This window comes from Phasianus colchicus, chromosome Z, assembly GCF_987193195.1.
Source record: "Phasianus colchicus chromosome Z, bPhaCol1.hap1.1, whole genome shotgun sequence".
Classification (NCBI taxonomy): domain Eukaryota; kingdom Metazoa; phylum Chordata; class Aves; order Galliformes; family Phasianidae; genus Phasianus; species Phasianus colchicus.
Window position 1 is genome coordinate 77,072,647 of NC_143476.1, and position 19,827 is coordinate 77,092,473.

At 36.9% G+C, this 19,827-nt stretch overlaps 1 protein-coding gene across 3 annotated transcripts in view; it reads right to left on the minus strand.

The window, feature by feature from the left end:
- The window catches only part of PARP8 (poly(ADP-ribose) polymerase family member 8), a 114,320-nt gene that overhangs the window by 56,032 nt on the left and 38,461 nt on the right, over positions 1 to 19,827 (minus strand). For all 3 annotated transcript variants that reach the window (XM_090130659.1, XM_090130657.1, XM_031609119.2), the window contains exon 3: positions 4,632 to 4,669. In XM_090130659.1, the coding sequence (XP_089986785.1) occupies positions 4,632 to 4,669 (38 nt within the window). The remainder of the gene's footprint in view (positions 1 to 4,631; positions 4,670 to 19,827) is intronic.

The window sequence follows — 19,827 nt, forward strand, 5'->3', positions numbered from 1 at the left end:
CACATGCAGAGTGAGCTTATGAGCACAATATTCACACGTGCCTGTGCCTTGTGTTAGTCTCAAGAGGCATGCTGAATTATCTTCTTATCAATGGAGAACATCTTTACAAGATTCAGGAAAAATAAAGTCTTAGGTGTGGATATGAATATGGAAATTATATTCTAAACTTCCTCATAAAATGTGAGATTAGGTTGCGTTTTATTTCCAACTACACAGAAGAGGAGCAGCAAGGTTTTAGGTAGTATCTGCAGAAGCTGATTTTGCATGAATTGTTGAACTGCCTACGAAGGAACTAAGATTTTGTTTTCTAATGAAATGGGGTGAAATAGACTTTGCACTTCATTGCAAAAAGACTGACAATTAAGACTATCCTATATAGAGAAGTAACAGAACTGAAACAAGGGCTATCATCACTTTGAACACCTTGATCACATCAGCAAAGAGCATCACTTTGCATACAATTGTAAGCATACTACTGCAATCTGGATCTCAAAGCCTTAGAGTGCTTCCAATGGAATGTTAGAAATGTTAGCATTAATTTATCAGTACGTTCAGCAGTATTATCCCTTGCACTACAGTGGTTCCTAGAAGCCTGCATTAGGACTCTGGGGTTTCCATAGCTGCCATGCTGCCGCTCACAGGTGGGGCCTTCCCAGCCTGTGGGGCTGTGAATCAGCCTTTCTGCCACTTTCACACACCTGCTGCATCTGGTGCAATCCTACACTCTCTCCTGCTTCCACTTTGTGCTCTCCCACAAGGTAATGTGGGTCATCTGAGCACAGTACAGCAAATACACCCTGTGAGCAGGTAAGTGCTCCGGGAGGCTGGCACTTTTCCCTGAGCGCCGCACTCTAGCAGGCACAGCAACCTGCTCCATCTGCTCAGTCTGCATCTGCTCTGCAGTTGGCACGGCATGATGAGCACAAAAGGGGCCCCTCCAGCCATCGGTCAGCTTTCACTCCTTCTGCTGCTTTTGTCCATGGGGAGGACAGGCCGTACACTGTGCGTTCAGGGCAGCTGCACTTTACCCTCCCCATGCCCACTGCCTTGCCTCCATGTGCACGCACACTTCACTTTCACTGCTTCAGTCCCTGCATAAAACAGAATTGCTCAGGTTGGAAAAGACCTTAAAGATCATCAAGTCCAACCACAACCTCTGGATATGAAACTCATGTCCGTTCCTTTCCAAAGCTGGGGAACAACTTTCTGCTGTGTAGTCTAATGAGCAGGAATAACTGAGATCATCATTTGGTTCTAAACCCAGCACTGTATAGATGGGGGGGGAAAGGAAATCCATGTGCTAGGATTCATAGCTGTATGAAAAAGTAGGAAATACAACAATCTGTGCTATAGAAAATATACCAAAATATACGTATATGGAAAAAAAGACAACTCAATTAAAGTTGTATTGATTTTAATTATATTTTTATGTCCACTGATTGTCATTCATTCTTGGCAGCTGGCTAGTACATTTCACTCACTGCCAAGCTTTTGTTTTTCTTTTCTACTTGGCAACTGCTACTATTTTTTTTCCATTTGTGTGGTGTTTTGTCTTTTTTTTTTTTTTTTTTCTTTTGTCTAATGAAACTTGAAATTAAGATACTGGTTTTCATTTGCTTTCTAGAGAATCTCATAGGCAGTGTCTGCCTGAACCTAATTCAGGGAGGCAACAAATCACTCACTACCAAGTGGGTTGTCTCCACCTCTGCTAAAGTCTAACATGGTCTAAGAAAAGATGCTTCTGTTAACATATCTATAATCCAAAAATAACTCAGATAAAAGACTGCAGCAGTTCTAAAAGTTTATGGCAGCCAGCAAGTATCAGTCAGAAAACATATTCATTAGCAAAATTCTTGCTGATGCAATTGTTCTCACAGGAGTCATGATCCACCCATATTAATGGGACTTCAGTCTAGTCGTTGATGGTATATTCTATAACTGTTCCTAAGGAACATTATTTTTCCTCACTTTTTTCAATGTTATGAGAAAATGGTTACCAAGGTATTTTGCTGTAACTGTTATTACCCTACCTCTAAAATTTTCAGTGATATTTTCACATTTTCAGCAATGTATAAATAACTCTCAGACATTACTGTGTCAACATTCTCATTAACTTCTTCAGCGTGCCTTTGTGAGCATATTTTTAGCTTTCACTCACAATTATGAAACTTTCAAGCACCTTTCATTATTGAAAGTTGTCATGTCATGTTATGGTTCCCACAGGTATGATTTAATGTTCAGCTGTTTGTAATCTTTTGATGCTTTATGAATCAATTCAGCAGTAGCTACACATTGTTATCAATGCCAATGCTGTGATGTGTAATAGCAATGGAAGGAGCTATACATAGTACCCACAGGTCTTACAGTATCCAAGATTTATTTGTGAGGTCACTTTTGGCTGAATGAACATTTGTAAGGCAAAAGTTTTTTCTCTTTCCATATATTGATCACGTACATTAGCAATTTATCTTATGATCAACTGACAGTTTTCTCCCAGATTTCATCTCCTGGATTTCAAAGCTTAATCCACTGTGTATTACATACCTTTAATCACCAAATGATACAACTTTGATATAGCTACACACTAATGGACTTAAACCTTGATCTGTAAAGACTTATCCTATAAGAAATGTAATCTGATGAGCACATGCTGCTCTGAACTCCAGCAACTAGTAGCAATGCTTAAAATCATCTTTGAGTTGAGGAGGACACCAGCACAGAGCTTCCCAGGGAGGACACCATCAAATTCAGATGTGTGTCTGAAACATCCCTAAAAATACATACTAGAAAAGAGAGAGCCATGATCAGCTCTTACGTTAACTTTAATACAAAGAGAGGAGAATCTGGCTTACCAAATCACATTGCCTATTTTTAGGATCAAAGCTGGAAAACAGCGAAGTGTCATTATTATTCCTAATTCATTAAACACCTCTTCATCGCAGAGCAGGTGTGCATATCGCAAAAGCTTGAGATAGAAATAAAATCAGCTCTTCCAAAGGCTTGAAGGGTTAGATTTCAATCAATAAACATGCACAGCTGGTTCACTCCTCCTCACCAAGTTAACTATAGTGTAAAATGAACAAATTCCAGTTGGCATTACTATATAGGGGGCAATGGCAGAAAATATTTATTAGGTTTTAGGGCCAAACTAATTCAGACCTTTAGACCACCGGGGCATACTGCAAGCAGCATCTGGTAAGGGAGGTTTGAGGTCTGTCAAACAGAAGAGCTTGCCAAGAGATTAAATCTCTTTTGCCCTGGGAGTAATTGCTGGTTCTATGCTCTGGACTGTCATTCAGTTTAGGGGTTCCCAGGGATAAAGTTCTGCAACCTCAAAATAGCTTAATCACTGAAATGAATAAAGCCATTCCTTAACAAAACAAACCACTAACATTCAACTCCTTGTCTTTCTTTTCATTGTCAGAGGAATCAAGTGACTGATTAACTTATGAATATGACTGTTTATTTTATGAATCAGTCTGCACCACTTGTTGAACAGATCATCATTACTAGCACTTTTTCTTCCAGTTGTTACTAGTGAAAAAAAAATTCTCTCTCACAAAGGTTATGAGTATTCTTACACAAAATCTGTTGTATTTATCATCACTACTGACAGTAATTTCTCTCTGCCTCTGTTTCAAACACTGGTGTTTTGAACAGGCACAGCTTACTGCTGCTTAACACTGAAGAAGATGAAGACATTGCTATTGCAGAGATTGTAAAAGAAAAAAAAATTCTTTTTAGACATATTACAGAGATGTTATGGAAAATAATCAAAAAAGGACACAGGCTTTCATACCATCTATAGTATTAACATTATTAAATAGTCCCAGGTACAAAATACACAATGTGGTACAATCTTGCACTTATTGTACATTATTGTACAATGCCTGCCTGCCCTCAGCCCTGCTTCACTCTCCCATTTCTGCTTCTGTAGATTATCTGCCATGAGAATCTACCTATAAAGTAACTGTGCAGGCTGTCTGTGAAGGAAATAGTGGAAATAAGTAAGCTGCCAATCAGCTTCTACTCTTGGCCGGTTGCCTTTTATACAGGTGATTCACCTTGTCTAGGCTGGCCACATGGTTACACAAACTCGTTGGCCAGCTCAGCTCAGGGTAAAGCAGAGGCAGGACTGAGCAGCTGGGAACAGCTTTGCAAGCTTACATTACCAAAGACATACCCACACACAAGCCCTTGGCTCCAGCAGACTCTGAGAAGCATCAGTGCACAGTTTGCAGGCTTAACTTTAAGAACATGAGTAGTCTCATTAAGGTTTAATACACTGAAGTGCTTTGCTGGCCCCATGCCAGACTGCTCAGCCTCTTGAAGGATCAAGCTTTATCTACCATGCCAAAGAGGAGTTGGGCATTTTCTCGCTCCTCTGTCAATGTTGGCATCACACGCTCTGGTCTCAGGGAACCTGTGAACCAGGTTTTCTCACCCTGACCCAGTTGATAAATGATGCCTGAAAAGGAGAAATGACTGTGAAAATTATCTAACTAACAGGAAGTGATTAGCACAAGGATGCACCTGGAACAAATTAACACCCTTTCAAATATTCTCATATGAATATTGTAAGTTATAATAACACATATACATATGTCATGAACAAGAATGTTGCACTGTACCTGGGTAGTCCTCAGAGACGTGCACTGAATAGGATACACTGTAAAAGGAAAAAAAAAAAAAGAAAGAAAGAAAGAAAGAAACAACAGAATTAATAATTACAATAACTGCTGAGGTAAGATTTTTTTTCCTGCTCCTGTATTATCCTATGTTTATTTATAGAATCCCGATGGTTTCCAGAACAGAAGCTAACAGCTATTTTGATGGCTTTTGAAGTGCTCAGCTAAGAAAAAAATGTCATGCCCATTCTGAAAGTTTACTGTGCTGAACTAGCACATCCTGATTTCAACCTTCTTAAAAAGAATATGAAGACTCTATTATATTTACTTCAGAGTGATATTTCACCATGTACGTTTGCCTAAATAAAAAAATAAATAAAAAGTTGCTCTGTGAACGCCATATATAGAAAAGTCCAGCTTTCTCTACAGTTCTTTCCAGGTTCTACTCAAAGCCCAGCCTGAAGCCTTTTGTGCATCTGGGTACCTGTTCATACTTCTGTTACTCTCAGTAACGGAACTGTAGCAGGCTCTGTATTGCTTAGACTCCTTCCTCTCAACAAAACCCCACATTTATAAGACTTGTGGCAATCCTGTTTGACACCTATATCTCTCTGTCAAGCTGAGTTCAATTCCTGCCCCTTTATTTATTTATTTATTTATTTTTAAAGTCGATGTACATCTTCATTTCGATTAAAAAAAAAATCAATTCTATAGCATGCTGAAAGCTTTCTGCTGTATAATTCATATTCTTTCCATCTCTAAATTCTATAAATTGTATGTATCAACCTACACATTTAAAGAATACATGATGCATGTTCATGTCTGTAGAGAATTAATGAGACAGACAAAGACAGAATGGCACAGTTCTCTTAATAAACTTTACGGCGCATTGTGCATTGTTGAAAACAGATTCAGAGCATCTTTTTCAATTACATGAATACAACTCCCATGTAGACTATAAAATGAATTCACATATGATTTTTCTCTCAAGGACTTCAGCTAAATGAGTTCTACTTTCAAAATTCAATGATGGTAGAAGGTAATCAATACAAAAAAAAAAAAAAAAAAAAAAAAAAAGATTTCATACTTTCTTCCATAAATCAATCTATTACAAAACAGCTCTGTCACCTGTTTTTTTTTGCACATAATCTTTTCTAACATAATTCGTTTTATGTACTGTTTGACTCAGAAGCAGAGATGCCTGTTTCTTCAACAGCTGCACACATTCACATAAGTGGAAGCAGAAAGTGTTTATTATAGCTGACAACAGATTTAGCCACACAACTCTTGATGCTTCAGTCATGCCAGGATTAAATCCCATCATTGTGTAAAGCCAACATTTTGTGACTTTTCTCTTTTAGCTCTTTTCTAGATATTTGGGTAGGAATCATCTGTAACTTATCGTCTTGGAGCATTTTCCCTAAGGACTGGGGGATATTGAAATGTAGTTAATCTCTCATGGCATGAAATGCCATTATTTTAAGAGGAAAATATTTCAAAGTAAGGGAACATTATACATCTCAGTACAGTCATTTGTGGAGAGTTTTTTCCTTTGGTACAAATGACCACAAGAACAAAACACAAAGCACAAAAACAACAAAAACAGCAATAAGTTTATGAAGAGTCTGTTCATAGTAAAACTATCTTCAAGAAATTGTATTTGCAGCCATGACCTTTACCCAGAGCAGTACTAGACTGGCAGCTTGCGTACCTCTTTGCTGTCTGCTTTGTATGGGTTTGTTTGACTGATGTTAAACAGAATGATGTTCAAGTGTAGGCTTTCATCACAAAGAAAAGAAAAATCTTTCAAGAACCAAGCAAATACTCCATGTTCAAACCAAAAATCTTCTCAATCCATTTTTAAACCTGAAGCAAAGCAAGGAAATTCATGTACTTACATCAAATAAATAGATAGATAGATAGATAGATAGATAGATAGATAGATAGATAAATAAATAAATAAAGTTGAAGAAAGGAACAGGGGCTCAAGTAGCTACAGAACTCCCTTTAGTGAAGATATTCAAAACTTGATTTGGTAAGGCCCTCTGCTACTTAACCATGACGACAGATGTTATTTCCACTTTGGTCCTTCTTTGAGCAGAGAGTAGACTAGATAGCCCGCACAGGCTGCTCCCCTTGTGAGTTATTCTATGCTCCTATGTGCAGAAACCCTGTAAAATTGTGTTTCTCTTCCTTCTTCTTCATATAGGAGCTGTGGCAGCAGCAGCTGTGGTCACATTAAATGGAAACTCATGAAAAAATACCCTTCTGGGAAAAATATTTGAAAGATGGAAATAAATTTAAAGATTAATGAAGATGCAGGTTAGAAATAACTTCAAACCACCTCTTGCAATGACTGTAAGCAAATTCAGGGTCCAATACAGAGCCCAAAAAGTTCCAGTAGTCTCAGCACTGTGACGAATATTACACGGAAGGGGAAAGGTAGAAATTATATGAAGTAATTTTTTTTCCCCATAAATCAAAATAAAGAATCCTATCACAGATAAAATTTTGCACCAATATCTAATGTCATTTCCATTTGAAAAGCATTAACAGAAAGTCTAACTGCCAACTCAAAATCATAACATTTTGGAAGTAATAATGGCATCTGTTAAGACTGCCACCTCAGAGGAGAGATTTTTAAGGAGATCTGAACCAAAGCCTAAAAGCAAAATACTTGAAAATGGGATATTCACTTTCAATTAGATAAAACAGAAGCTTTTATTAGAAATAGTACTGATTTGGATTTGGAACTGAATAAGTGTAGCTTAGTCCTCAATTCAGCATTTTTTTTATTTCCTGTGTTGGGTGTGTTTAACCTGATCACACTATTAGCCTCTCCATTCTAAAAACAAACAAACAAACAATCAAACAAACAAACAAATTAAAAATGGGGGCACGGGGACAATGTATAAAATTGTCTTCTGTTTAAATTCTGATTTTCAGTGCACACTGAGGTCTCTGTGCTGTGAGAGCTTCAATGTCCAAAGTCACTGTATGTTGAGAAGTATCACATCAGAAAGATCTCCCACAAGTACGGACTTTCAGATAGGTCATTCCACTTGCACACACTTAAAATCCTACTGGAGAGAAAAAATTGCTTGCTGGAGCCGCTGGAGAGAGGAAGTGCTTTGCTTGGGCTCATAGGCATATGTTAGTTTTGTTTGGGCTATGGAAACAAAAAAGCCACAATTACTGAACAGAGCACGACTTGTTTTTCTGTTCCAGCTCGCCTCTGTGACTGCCATATATGATCACATTTGGTTACATTTTTTACAGTAAGGATAAAATGCTTCTTACCAATTGTCCACCTGAGCTGTCAGAAACACAGCTACAGCAGGCTAACACAGGTCTCTTAAGAGGTTCCAGTACTGCAGCACTGAAACATTTTCCCATTGATTTATTTAATAAGATTTGGAACCAAGACAGAAACACAAGACACTGATAGCTCAAAGCACCTTCAAAAACCACAGACTTCAGTGAAGGCGCAGATGTTCACACCTCTCAGCGTTAAATCCTTCCAGAGCCAAAGAAAGCCTGCACTGAAGCAGTTTTCTTGTTTAAGTACTCAGAAATGCAACTGGAATGAATTTAAGCCTGGTCTCCACACTCCGCACAGAAGTAAAACTTGATTATTTCAGTGAAAGATGTGATTTTTTCTTCTGGCAAAGCAGCTCCTCTGTACAACCCTGGTACAGTTACATTGCTATAAATACAGCTTATAGCACTATAATTTATGCCCATTCCCATAAACACATTCAAGCCAGCCATCACCACTGCTAGTTTCATTCTATTGCTTCTATTGCTTCATGAGCACAGTTAAACTCTTCGCTGTAAACAAAGCCTCAAAGATCATTTTATTTCTGCTTTATTCAGCTCAGACCCTCTCCAGAGGGCATCCCGCAGTACACGTATTTCTCACCCTACAAGCTCAGAACAACCTTCAGTCTATAAATGGTCTTGTAAAATTTTTGTTATTTAACAAAAGTAAAGTACCATATGAAATTAGTGAGAGATGTCGTGTTTCCCTTGAGATTTTAATGTAAACTTCTTACTTCTTGAAATAATATGGTCAGAACTCCAGCCTTAGTAACAATTCTATTCACAAGGCACTTCTTGCAAGCATTTTGTAATGTATCTTTTAACCGTATCTGTTCCTTCTTCAGAGAGATTGTCCTGAAAAGATCTATCTGCCTTCAGGAATTAAGTCATAACTTAGATTGAGAGCCAAAACATAACTGCTGTTTTTCATATGAGTCTGCCCCATTTTGATAAAGAACAAGTACATTCACCCACATTTATTATTACTGAAATTTCCAGAAGTTAAACAGGACAGTCTTTGCAGATTCACAGAGCCATTTCCAGAGGCAGGATCCAAACCCACATTACTTAGTGAGTAGAAGCAGTATATGCAGACAGCAATATGAGCCTCTAGCACTTGAATCTAAGAAAGGTAGACCTAAATTGCCTTCAGCTGTCCCAGCCAAGCAAAATTTTTGAGGCAGTAAACCACACTCCTGCACAGGAGTTGTGTGTAAGATATGTCTTTTGGGGCTCAAACTGAACATACTACCAGGCAATACAATACACAAAAATGCAAGCTCCTGAGCAAAGAAAATAAATAAATAAAACAAAATAAACAGAATCATGTAAACTGCAACAGGCAGAAAAGTGAAAGGTACTGCACCTGTTTATTCCCTTAAATATAACAATGGTCTTGTTTCTAGAGGATTAGTACAAACAAATAAAAGAATCTAGAGACAGCAAGGTTTTTTGAAAATAAAGGTTTCCTGACAAACTTGTACCCATCATTTTGCCAGGCTGTATCTCTCTAAATCAATTTATAGGATTTATTGGATTGTTTTCCATGCCTTGAACTGTGTTTTTTTTACCTATCATGGCAAAAACCATAGGGTCAGACATGCATCCTGAAGGCACAACAGTGACACTGTAGCAGAAGTATATGACGTATCTTCCCATCACATTCACTTTATCTCTTCTTTATGCCACCTGCAGTTTCTCTCTAGGAAAGAAATCCTTCAAGCTGAATTTCCAACTGCTTTTCACAGCAGAAACAGCATGAAGCATCTGGTACAAGTCTAAGATTTATGCCTATGGAACAGTTCTGACAATTCAACCATTTCTGTCCCATGGCAACAGCTGACTTACTGCCTTATTAAGTGTGGAAATTGTGATGTAGTTTCTATTTCAGTTTTAGCTCTTTCTACTAGAGCCAGAGCTCCATGTGCGGCTAACAAGCTTGCAGAAACAAGATTCTTTGGCATGTGGAACTTATGATAGTCTAAAGCCAATCTATCACAAAATGTAAGAAGAGTAAATAAGACTTTCTTCATCTTTATTCAAGAGCTGAAGAACTCATAGGTTATTTTTTGTTTGATGGTCAAAATCCACAATCTAGTTCATCAGTGAAGTAATGGAAGAAGAGGATGTGCAAAGCTCTGTACAAGAAAAGCAATACTAAGACTCAGCAAAGTAAGTTATGAACAAATACAGAAGATTAAATGCGGCTTTGGGATTGATTATATGCCTTCTGAACAAGTTAGCAAGCTGAAAGAAAGGTTAGTGAAATACTTTCCAGAAAAATAAAATTGTACTGGTGAAAATTTTGGGTTGAGATCCTATATAATACTTGTGAAAATTTATCATGATACAAATGTGATGCTTTTACTGTCCACCATGGATGAAGCAATAGGAAGGAAGATGAACAAAGTCCAACTGAACAGATGCAACAGAAATAGTAATTTTTTACCAGTTTCTGGTTATAATTACTCTTTTTTTTTTTTTTAACTTATCTTCAGTATCTACACATGACATGTAACAGAAGAACAACATTTCACAAATATCCACTGACTATAAAAAAAGTATTTTCACTCTCATCTTGCTTCATTTCCTAATCTTTGAAAATGCTTCCAAATCTTTCTGTGGATTTCTATTATTTTGTGCCCTTTAGCCTTCTTTTCTACTTACAGAATAATAGAATCATAGAATCACTAAGCTTGGAAAAGACTACTAAGACCATCTAGTCCAACCACCGTCCATCATAACCATGCCCAATGAACCATTTCCCTAAGTGCCACATCCACATGTTTCTTGAACATCTCCAGCATCAGTGACTGCCATCTCCCTGGGCAGCCTGTTCCAATAGCACACCACTCTTTCTGAGAAGAAATTTTTTCTAACATTCAACCTGATCCTCTCCAGGCACAACTTAAGGCCACTGCCTGTAGTTCTGTCACTAGTTACCTGGGAGAAGTGGACAACCCCCACATTGCTACAACCTTCTTTCAGGTCACTGTAGGGAGTGATAATGTCTCCCCTGAGCCTCCTCTTCTCCAGACTAAACAATCCTAGCTCCCTCAGCCACTCCTCTTAAGACTTGTGCTCCAGACCCCTCACCAGCTTTGTTACCCTTCTTTACACAAAACCACAATTTGACCCTGAGGTTGGACTCTTCCCACAGTTTCACTTCTGACCACTCTTTTTGATCAAATGAAAGAAAAGCAGTTCAAAATGAATTCTAAAACAACAATGAATTCTAAAACAAACGTCACTCTTTTTTCAAGTAACTGGTCTGAGATGAGGCATTCAGGTAGTAACTGAAAAACTAGGTTGGCCCAAGAGAATCTGGAATATTTAAGAAGAAACAAGATACTTTTTTTTTTCTTTCTTTTTTTTTTTTTAAAGCTGGCCTTATTAGAATTGGCAAATTCTATAAAGAGAATTAAAATTAAAATCCAAAAGTTAAAGGTGCTGCAAAAGGATTCAGTGTCAAGTTCTTCTTCCAATTTGTATGAAGATGACACGCATGCAAATAAGAGCAAAAGAGACCCAGCAGACACAAGCAGTAATTTTCTGCATCAAAAATCTCTTCTGCTTAACGGACTCTGCCAAAGACAGACTTTCCATTATCAGAGATAAGATACAATCATTTTTCTTTATGCTGAAATCAGTGCAAATTTAACCACTCCTTTTAATAAAAGGAACTGTAAAATGGGAACTATAGTAATAGTTATTAATAGTTATGACCACAGCTAAAGCCCTATAGACCTTTGGTTAGGCCAAAGAAACTTAAAGCAAAATCCGCTCTCAGTGTTGAATTGTCACAGCCAAAGTAAATGATGTTAGTTTTTTTGACTGTGAGCAAGTGAATTAAAAAAAAAAAAAAAAAAAAAAAGCAAAACAAACAAAACAACAACAACAAAAAAAAAACCAATCCTGCTCCTTTCATGCTGAAGCTACTGAAAGAGCCCATCCCACTCAGGACATTATAAGCAGAGGAACGGTTCCACTGATGCCAATTTTCAGAAATAAAAATAAAATGATGGCAACATTCTAGTTGTTATTGTTGGTATGCTAGTTAATCAACTACAATGTCTTTAATAAAAATACACATGGAACTTTAAAAATATAGTTATAAGCATATATTTATAATATAATGTATTCTTTTAATGTATCGCAAATCACATTTGTGAGTGAAGTAAGTACTGTTAGCACTTACAAGATCAGCAAGTGCTGTATTTCATTCATTCATGGTACCTCTAAAATGTAGTCCCAATAATGGGACAAAAACATGAATAGAAGTGAAAAAAAATTCAGCTGCATAAAATATTAAAAACAAAGCTACACCCATCTTCAAAAAGAACAGCAGAAAGACTCATGCAAGTTTTAATCATGTGACCTCCATATTTCTGAAGATAAAAGTTTGCATAAGGCTTTTAAAAACACAAATAAATATGCATGCATTTTACTCATTCAAACAGTCAAATAAGTACATAAGCAGAAGACCTACGTATTTTTTTTTAAATAAAAGTGAAGTAAAAACTGATGCCATTAAATAAAATAACAGTTACCATCATTATTATTATTTTTATTATTATTATTTATATTATATATATTTTATATATATATATATATTTATATAATATATTATATAAATATTTATATTATATTTATATTATTTAGAAAAGATGATTAAATAAGTAAGATAAAAAGTAAAAGGTAATGTTCTCTTGCACTTAGCACAGCTATGGAAGAATATTCTCATTATAATAAAATATTCTCATTATAATAAAATTTATTTTGTTTTATATAAGGGGACTTGGAATTAAATCCCACTGAAGTCCAACAGAGTTCTTAGAATATGACAAGACTGCAGGTAAGTTGCACAGAAAATACAAGATTTCTGGCCACTGACACTCCTGGTGTTTCTATAAAGAAGAAGTAAATTATTTAGCTAAAAAGTTCACGTTGTTTTTCACTGTACAAATTTTGGTGATTTTTTGTTTGTTTTACACATTTGCAACTTCCTATACAACTGGACTGTGAATCATTTAAATGTGTGTCATTTTCAGGATTCCTGATTGAAATAAGAATGCCTATGGACTCCTAAACAACTTTTTAAATACTACTGAAGTCATTTTGAATTGCACGCCAGCAATTTGTTTTCACATATACAGGCCACCTGAAATCTCCTTCTGAAGCATATTACTTCCTTGAGTTTTCACATCCCCTGTCGTCCAATAATTGACAACCCAGCATCAGGCACATCTAGTCTTGCTGCTATATAGAGGCTGGCTGATAGCAAAGAACTGAATTTGTGCATACACCCCTTTCACTATGCATCAAATCTCCCTCCGGCACATCTGCAGTTATATGGGAAAGAATAACATGTGCCTGTGTTATCTTCTTCTCTAGTTGCTGGAGAACGTGCACGTGTGATCATGTATAAGAGGTTCCAGGCAAATCTAACATTTCTTTTGATGACAAATGAAAACTATTTCAAAGAGATACAGGCAATGTCAATATATCAAAAATGGCACTGCTTTCATTTATTGACAACCTGGAGGAAAAGTGGTTCTGAGTCAAAACTACTACATATTTGCATTTGTCACTAAGAATAATTATACCACTGACCCTTTCATACAACCAAAGCATATCTGAATCAAATGGTGAACATTATTCATAAAGAGCTGCCTGATTTAGCATGTTATTTAAATAAAGAGGACAAAAAAGACAGCAGCTCAACCATTTTCCTTGTGCAAAGCTTCCAGTGAAAAAATGCATAACTTCTAGTAAATGCGCAGAAATGTATGGGATTAGTCACTACTTCAGCAAACATGAAGGTACTCTTTAAGATTACCAAGGACACTTGGAAAAAAGTAAAAAAAAAAGCATGTGCCATGTGTCGTTTTGAGGCTGGATAAGGCCCTGGGCAACCTGATCTAGTTGTGGTGTCCTTGTTCATTGCAGGAGAATTAGACTAGATGGCTCTCAGAGGTCCTTTCCAACTCTCAGAATTCTATGATTCTGTGATTTGCATTCTACATAAAATTACCCCAGAATATGACTGTATGTTCAATGTCAAATTGTCCATAATCAGACCATATAAGAAGTGGATTATTTCACCCAGGAATACATAAAAAAGTGCCTTTGCTGTTTTCTTGCAGTCACCCTGTCTGACCATCGCCAGATTGATACTGATTTCTTTAAATCTCTCCTTTGTGCTCTTTCTCTCCACTGGTCCCACTGGCTTGCATTCTCTCTTTCCATCCTCCTCATTAGTTCTCTAGCCAAGTTCAGTCTTCCACAGGATACAGAATGCAAAAGAAACTCTGGACACCAAACTCAGCACATAAAATCATAGCCTTTGGTCACCTTACTTCCAGTGTTGTGCTTTTTCCAATTCAGATGAGTTTTGTTCAGTAGAATAAATTTTTCCACTGTTCATCTTACTTGTCTTTTTGGAGCACTGCTGTAAGAAGGAACGACATAGTGTGCTCTTTTTGGAATCAGTTAGGAGTTATCTCAAAGCCTTGAGGTTTTGGTTTACACTGTTCCTTCTTGAAGGCTTTTCTGAGGCTTATTCTTTTGCCTGTAATTTTACTAACTCAGTTATCAACTTAGATCAACTGAACAGAAGAAACCTTTCCATCCCCTCTACAAAACCACTGTGTTGAGATCTTCCAAAACAAGAAGAAAACGACAAGAAAAGAATTTACTGCGATCTCATGGCAGAGAAACAGGGTAAGCTCCAGACTGAACAGGTACAGCATAGCAATGTCCCAAGCAATAGAAGTGAGGAAATCATGTCAAAAAATGTTTGAGCCAAACTTTTTAACAGATAATCCAGCATCTTGATAATAACTAAATATATAAATAAAGCATCTATAAATCCCTCAACACATTCATTGTTTAATGTCATTGTGCCCCTAGCAAACAAAGAAGCTCCATTCCTCTACATACAACATTCAGCAAAGGAGGAATGTCACAGAAAACATTCTTAGACCACTCCCTAATCAGTTAGCATTTTGCTTGTTTATCTAGTGAGGTGCAGAACAGCCACAACTGTGCAAGGAAGAGATAATACAATAATAATACACAGTTTGTCACACATGACAGAATCAAAAATATTCCTAGTTTCCCCACAAACAAATTCCCCAAAACTTCTTGGTATTGCTGAAATACTGCATCTGTGCACCACAGACCCACAAGGATGTGTTGTGGTCAGAGGCAAGCTTTGCCTCATCAACCTAATATACCCAAGAACAAGAGTGGTGCCAGAAGCAGCATGAATCAGGAGAGTGGTCAAGTGGTCAAGGATGCCTGTGACATCTCTGCCACTATATCACATTCATGAAGAGTATGCACTCATGAACAGGAAACAAAACAGAGGATTCACAGTGAGATGACAATGGGAAAAGACAACTTTTTTTCCTCTCCTTTTCAGATATGACAGGTTCAGTTTGAGGACACAGGTGAAATAACCCTTCAAATACAATATTGAGTACAGGTTGTCCTGAGCTTTAGAAAGATGTCAGCAAATGAGAGGGAGTTCAGGATTTATCAAGAAACAATTGCCAAACTGGCTGAACAGGTTGACAAGGAATAAAATGTGAATTGTTTCAGACAGCTAGGTATACAGTGTGGCAAATCAATGAGCAAGTGTGGTAGGAAATATGATAGTACTGAGACATATTTTCTAGAGGGCAAACAGGAAGATGAGTATCATATTTATATGATTGCCCAAGGGAAAATGACAAGCCATATTCGGGTGAAATTAGAGAGAAAAGTATAACTCAAACATAAATCAGAAATGGTGAACCCCATTAAAAGTAAATTAGTTTCCTGGGGAAGTGGTGGCAAGCTAATCACATAGCCATTTAAAATCAGTCAGGAGAAAGAGCTTAACTAAAATTTATGGAACAATTTTGTATTGGCAAGGATACTAACTAATGCATTTCCCACTGCTAGTTTCAAAGAGCTCTGAATGAGTAGAATGTTACTTGTCTTCTCAAGAGTAGCTTTGAGAACAAAGTTCTAGGTTGAAGATGACACTGATGACTCTCAGTGTGACTCACACACAAAAAAATCAAAGTATGCTGCCTGTACAGGATTTCAGTAGTGTGCAGAATAACAGCAGCAGGGAATTTCAGTTCAAAAACTTTTTATACATTTGAAGAGGCAGCATCATCTACGTTCTGAAGCACTTTTTCTGCCTAAGGATCATGGATTTTAGCTGTTTTTGAAATTCACTTGCATTCTTCATGACAATGCAATAGAATGCATATTGCACTTTTTTCTTTTTTCTTTTTTTTTTTTTTTTTTGAGCATCAACTCATCTAACGATTTAGCACATCTAATATGGAATAATGCCTAAATATATGTACTGTGTTTGGGTCACAGAACGCTTCTAGACACATGACTACTCTAATAAAATTACATTTCATACCATACACAGACACATATGAATATTCTCTGGCAGATATCTCTATAGAAGATGCCTAGTAAACTACAGAACAAAAAAGAATAATCAAAGTTTAGTACACTATGCCAACACATAGGTAGATTTTGAATACTATTTTAACTTGTAAAGATATAATTCAAAAAATCCCTCCCCTGGTCTTAATTAGATCTCCAGTATCTCAAAGAACTAATTACATGTCAGATGAAACACTGATTAAGAAGTCTCCACATTTTTGCAAAGGAAGAGGCTGGTCTATTCTCAGTGCTGTTGCTGTGAGTTGCCACATGCCTCTGAGAAAGAAAAATGCACACATTCTTAAAAGGTGATCAGTAACTGCAAAGTGTTCAGCCACTGGTTTGCCTCTCACATGTGCTAAATCTCTACTTCAGTAACAGAAATCAATGGGAATCATCTGCAGTTCTGAAAATGAGTCTAGATTTAAAAAATAATTAAGAAATAAAATTCGTGCACAGCTAACACCTATTATGTTCCCTTCAAAATCTCATCAGTATATATCTACTATTTTAGATAATTCAGTATCTAATTTAGTTATACAAAGAGTTGATAAATTCAGGGAGTTGGCTACCTAGACACTTTCTACAAGGCCTGACAGTAAAATTCTTTGAGAAATTGATAAAAAATTGATAAAATATGACTCAGGTGAAGGCTCTCAAAATTGCTACAGACTTTTCTCACACAGACAACAGTCTTGGCCCCGTGAAATTCAATAAGCAAAACTCTCACAAACTTCAAAATAGTTTACCCTTCATCTTCTTCATCAGCAAATCTACAGTAAAAAACAAAACAAAACAAAAACACAGAGAAAATGTATTCAGTTCATCCCTTCTTTACTCTCTGGTCTCTTTGTACCGTTTAGCATACTCCACTACCATCAAAATCTGGAAAGTGTCCTGAAGACTGGAAACAATCTGTGAGTTATAAATTCTGTAATCAGTCAGTCTGTGAAGTATTTCCACTAAGACTAGAGAATGAAGAATAATCACGGCCAGGAAACTTCAGTCTTCTGCTATTGTAAGATTAAAACCACCAGTCAGTCTTCCACTAATGCAGAACTCTTAATCTGAATTCCACGTTAATAAAGGCAGAAATACAAATATTGATGAAAATTATCACAAAATATCACGTGAACAGCAAAATTTAACCTATCAAAAGAAAAAAGATCAAACTCCAAAGAAAAATGCCTCCCTTCTTGGTGCTTTGCTAACATGCTCCTGCAGTGCCTTGAAGAACTGCACAGCTAGCAGAGCACTAGGCTGCAGAGAAAGCAGCAATGGAAGCAGCAATGCAGCTGCAAATGTACGTCACCCTGCTTACTGAAGCCACTGTTCTCAGGCACCTAAATATAGAGAAATAGAAGTCTGATTCAGATGTATATCTTAAATTTGGGCCAGTTTAACCAATTTTCAGAGTGTCTTCCCGGGCATGTCATGGTATAAAACATACAGTGCACTGGGTAAATGAACTGCTTATCATTCAAAGCATATAGAGATAAAACAATGTAAATATGAACACTTATGTATGAATACATAAATATGTATTTTCTTAGTTTGAGGGCTAGAGCTTTGCTTGAGTCACACAGATGCAGGTCCCCAGGTGTGTGGCTACGCTGCATTTTAATATTCTCAAAAAAATTCCCTCTAAAGATTTATCCACAGATGTGGGTCAAACTGTTCGCCTGCTTATACAATTGTTTATCACCAGACACATCAGTGATGTGAGTCATACGAGTACTTAGATCAATAAATATCTCCCACAGCCTCATCAGGTGCTGTAGCAAACCAGAAGGCCGGAGGCAGAGTGATTATGGTTCACTCCATTTTGAAAGGTCACTCACTTTCCATCATCTGATAGCGTCATTAAGCCCAAGAGAAGTGGGATAACTGTTCAAAATTATTGCCTGGGGTGAAATGGAACAGTAAAGCTGTAGCACTTATTTGCACCAGAGAAATTAAGGGGAAAATAACAGTCTCCTTTCACATCAGGACGTGTACAGCAGAGGGTCTGAAAAATATAGCAGTATTTTACTGCTTAATGAAATACTTTCAGTGATATATTAAAGCACTGAAATTATTACTGTGGGAGAGTTCATGATGTATTAATCAAAGCATTTGAAAAGCTTCATCATGTTTCAAATTACATTAGACTGCATGCGATCCAGTTTCAGGAGGATCTGCCACTTCCCAAGATATGCTGTGTTCCCAGCTCCTGTGAGAAGTGTGTGGAAACAGAAGCTACTTAGCACCTTGCAGATAGGGCCCTTGATGCATAACCTACCAGCTACCAACATGACGTAATCAGATCAAGTACTAACTAACAGCATTTAACAAGACCACCCAATTAGCAAGGTACACACATTTCAAGCTCTTGGTTTTCTAAGACAAAGAAAAAACATGACTAAACACTGACTAATTCAATTCCCATATTATTTAGCAGCAAAATACACTGTCAACTGGAGAAAACAGAAATAAGCCTTTCTCCCCTCCTTCCCCCAGTTTCTCTCCTTGCTGGACCACCAGAAGGCACACTTACTGCTCTCTCTGGTCATCTTCAGTAGGGGAGTGCCACCAAAAGTGCTAGGATCAAGCTCTGGTGGGAAAGCAATTGATACTTCTTTGTTTTATAGGCAGGAAACATACATGAAGGACACCAAAATGTTTCAGCTCACAAAGATACTCAAGGATAGGTAACAACAGATTTTCTGTATGCACGCACTAGCTGGCAGGCCATCCTTTCTCATGAAGTTCTTCAACAGTAGCAAAACTGCTGTCATCTGCAGGCTACGAGTCTTTCACATTGATTGACTCTTCTCCTTTTCAATGTTATATTTTTAAAAACCTTCTTTGCACTACAGATCATTTGAAATACTAGCTGAATGCTATTCTATTTCAAACTTGGGAAATAAAACTGCTCTCACACAATATACTTCACAGCACTAATGAATCTTAGCTTTAATAAGAAATCACTATCATTCAAATTCAATCTCTTAAGCAATTTGTTGTACCTCACCTTCTGTGAATTCAGCACGTCATTCTAACCTAATAAACATCAGTGTAATGTGCTCTACATCTTCCCAATATTAAAACTACTTGCTTCAAGAAATGGTAATTAGAAATAAATGAAATCGTATAGAAATAACTACATTTTGTTCATGAGATTTGTTTTAAAAAATAAAAAGAAGATCCAGCAGGACACTGGATCAACTGTTAAGTAAGTGTGAAATGAAGCTAATTTCACTTGAGGTACTATATTTACTTTATTAGATCAGGAAAGAAGCGGAAGTGAAGTAGCATATGTAATGTATCTAACAAAGTAAGCAAACATAGGCATCAGCAAATTATACAATGTATTTCCACAGAGCTGTATTTGATTTCATTACAGTATTTGTGCAAGCAGAACCTATAGCCTTAATCTACA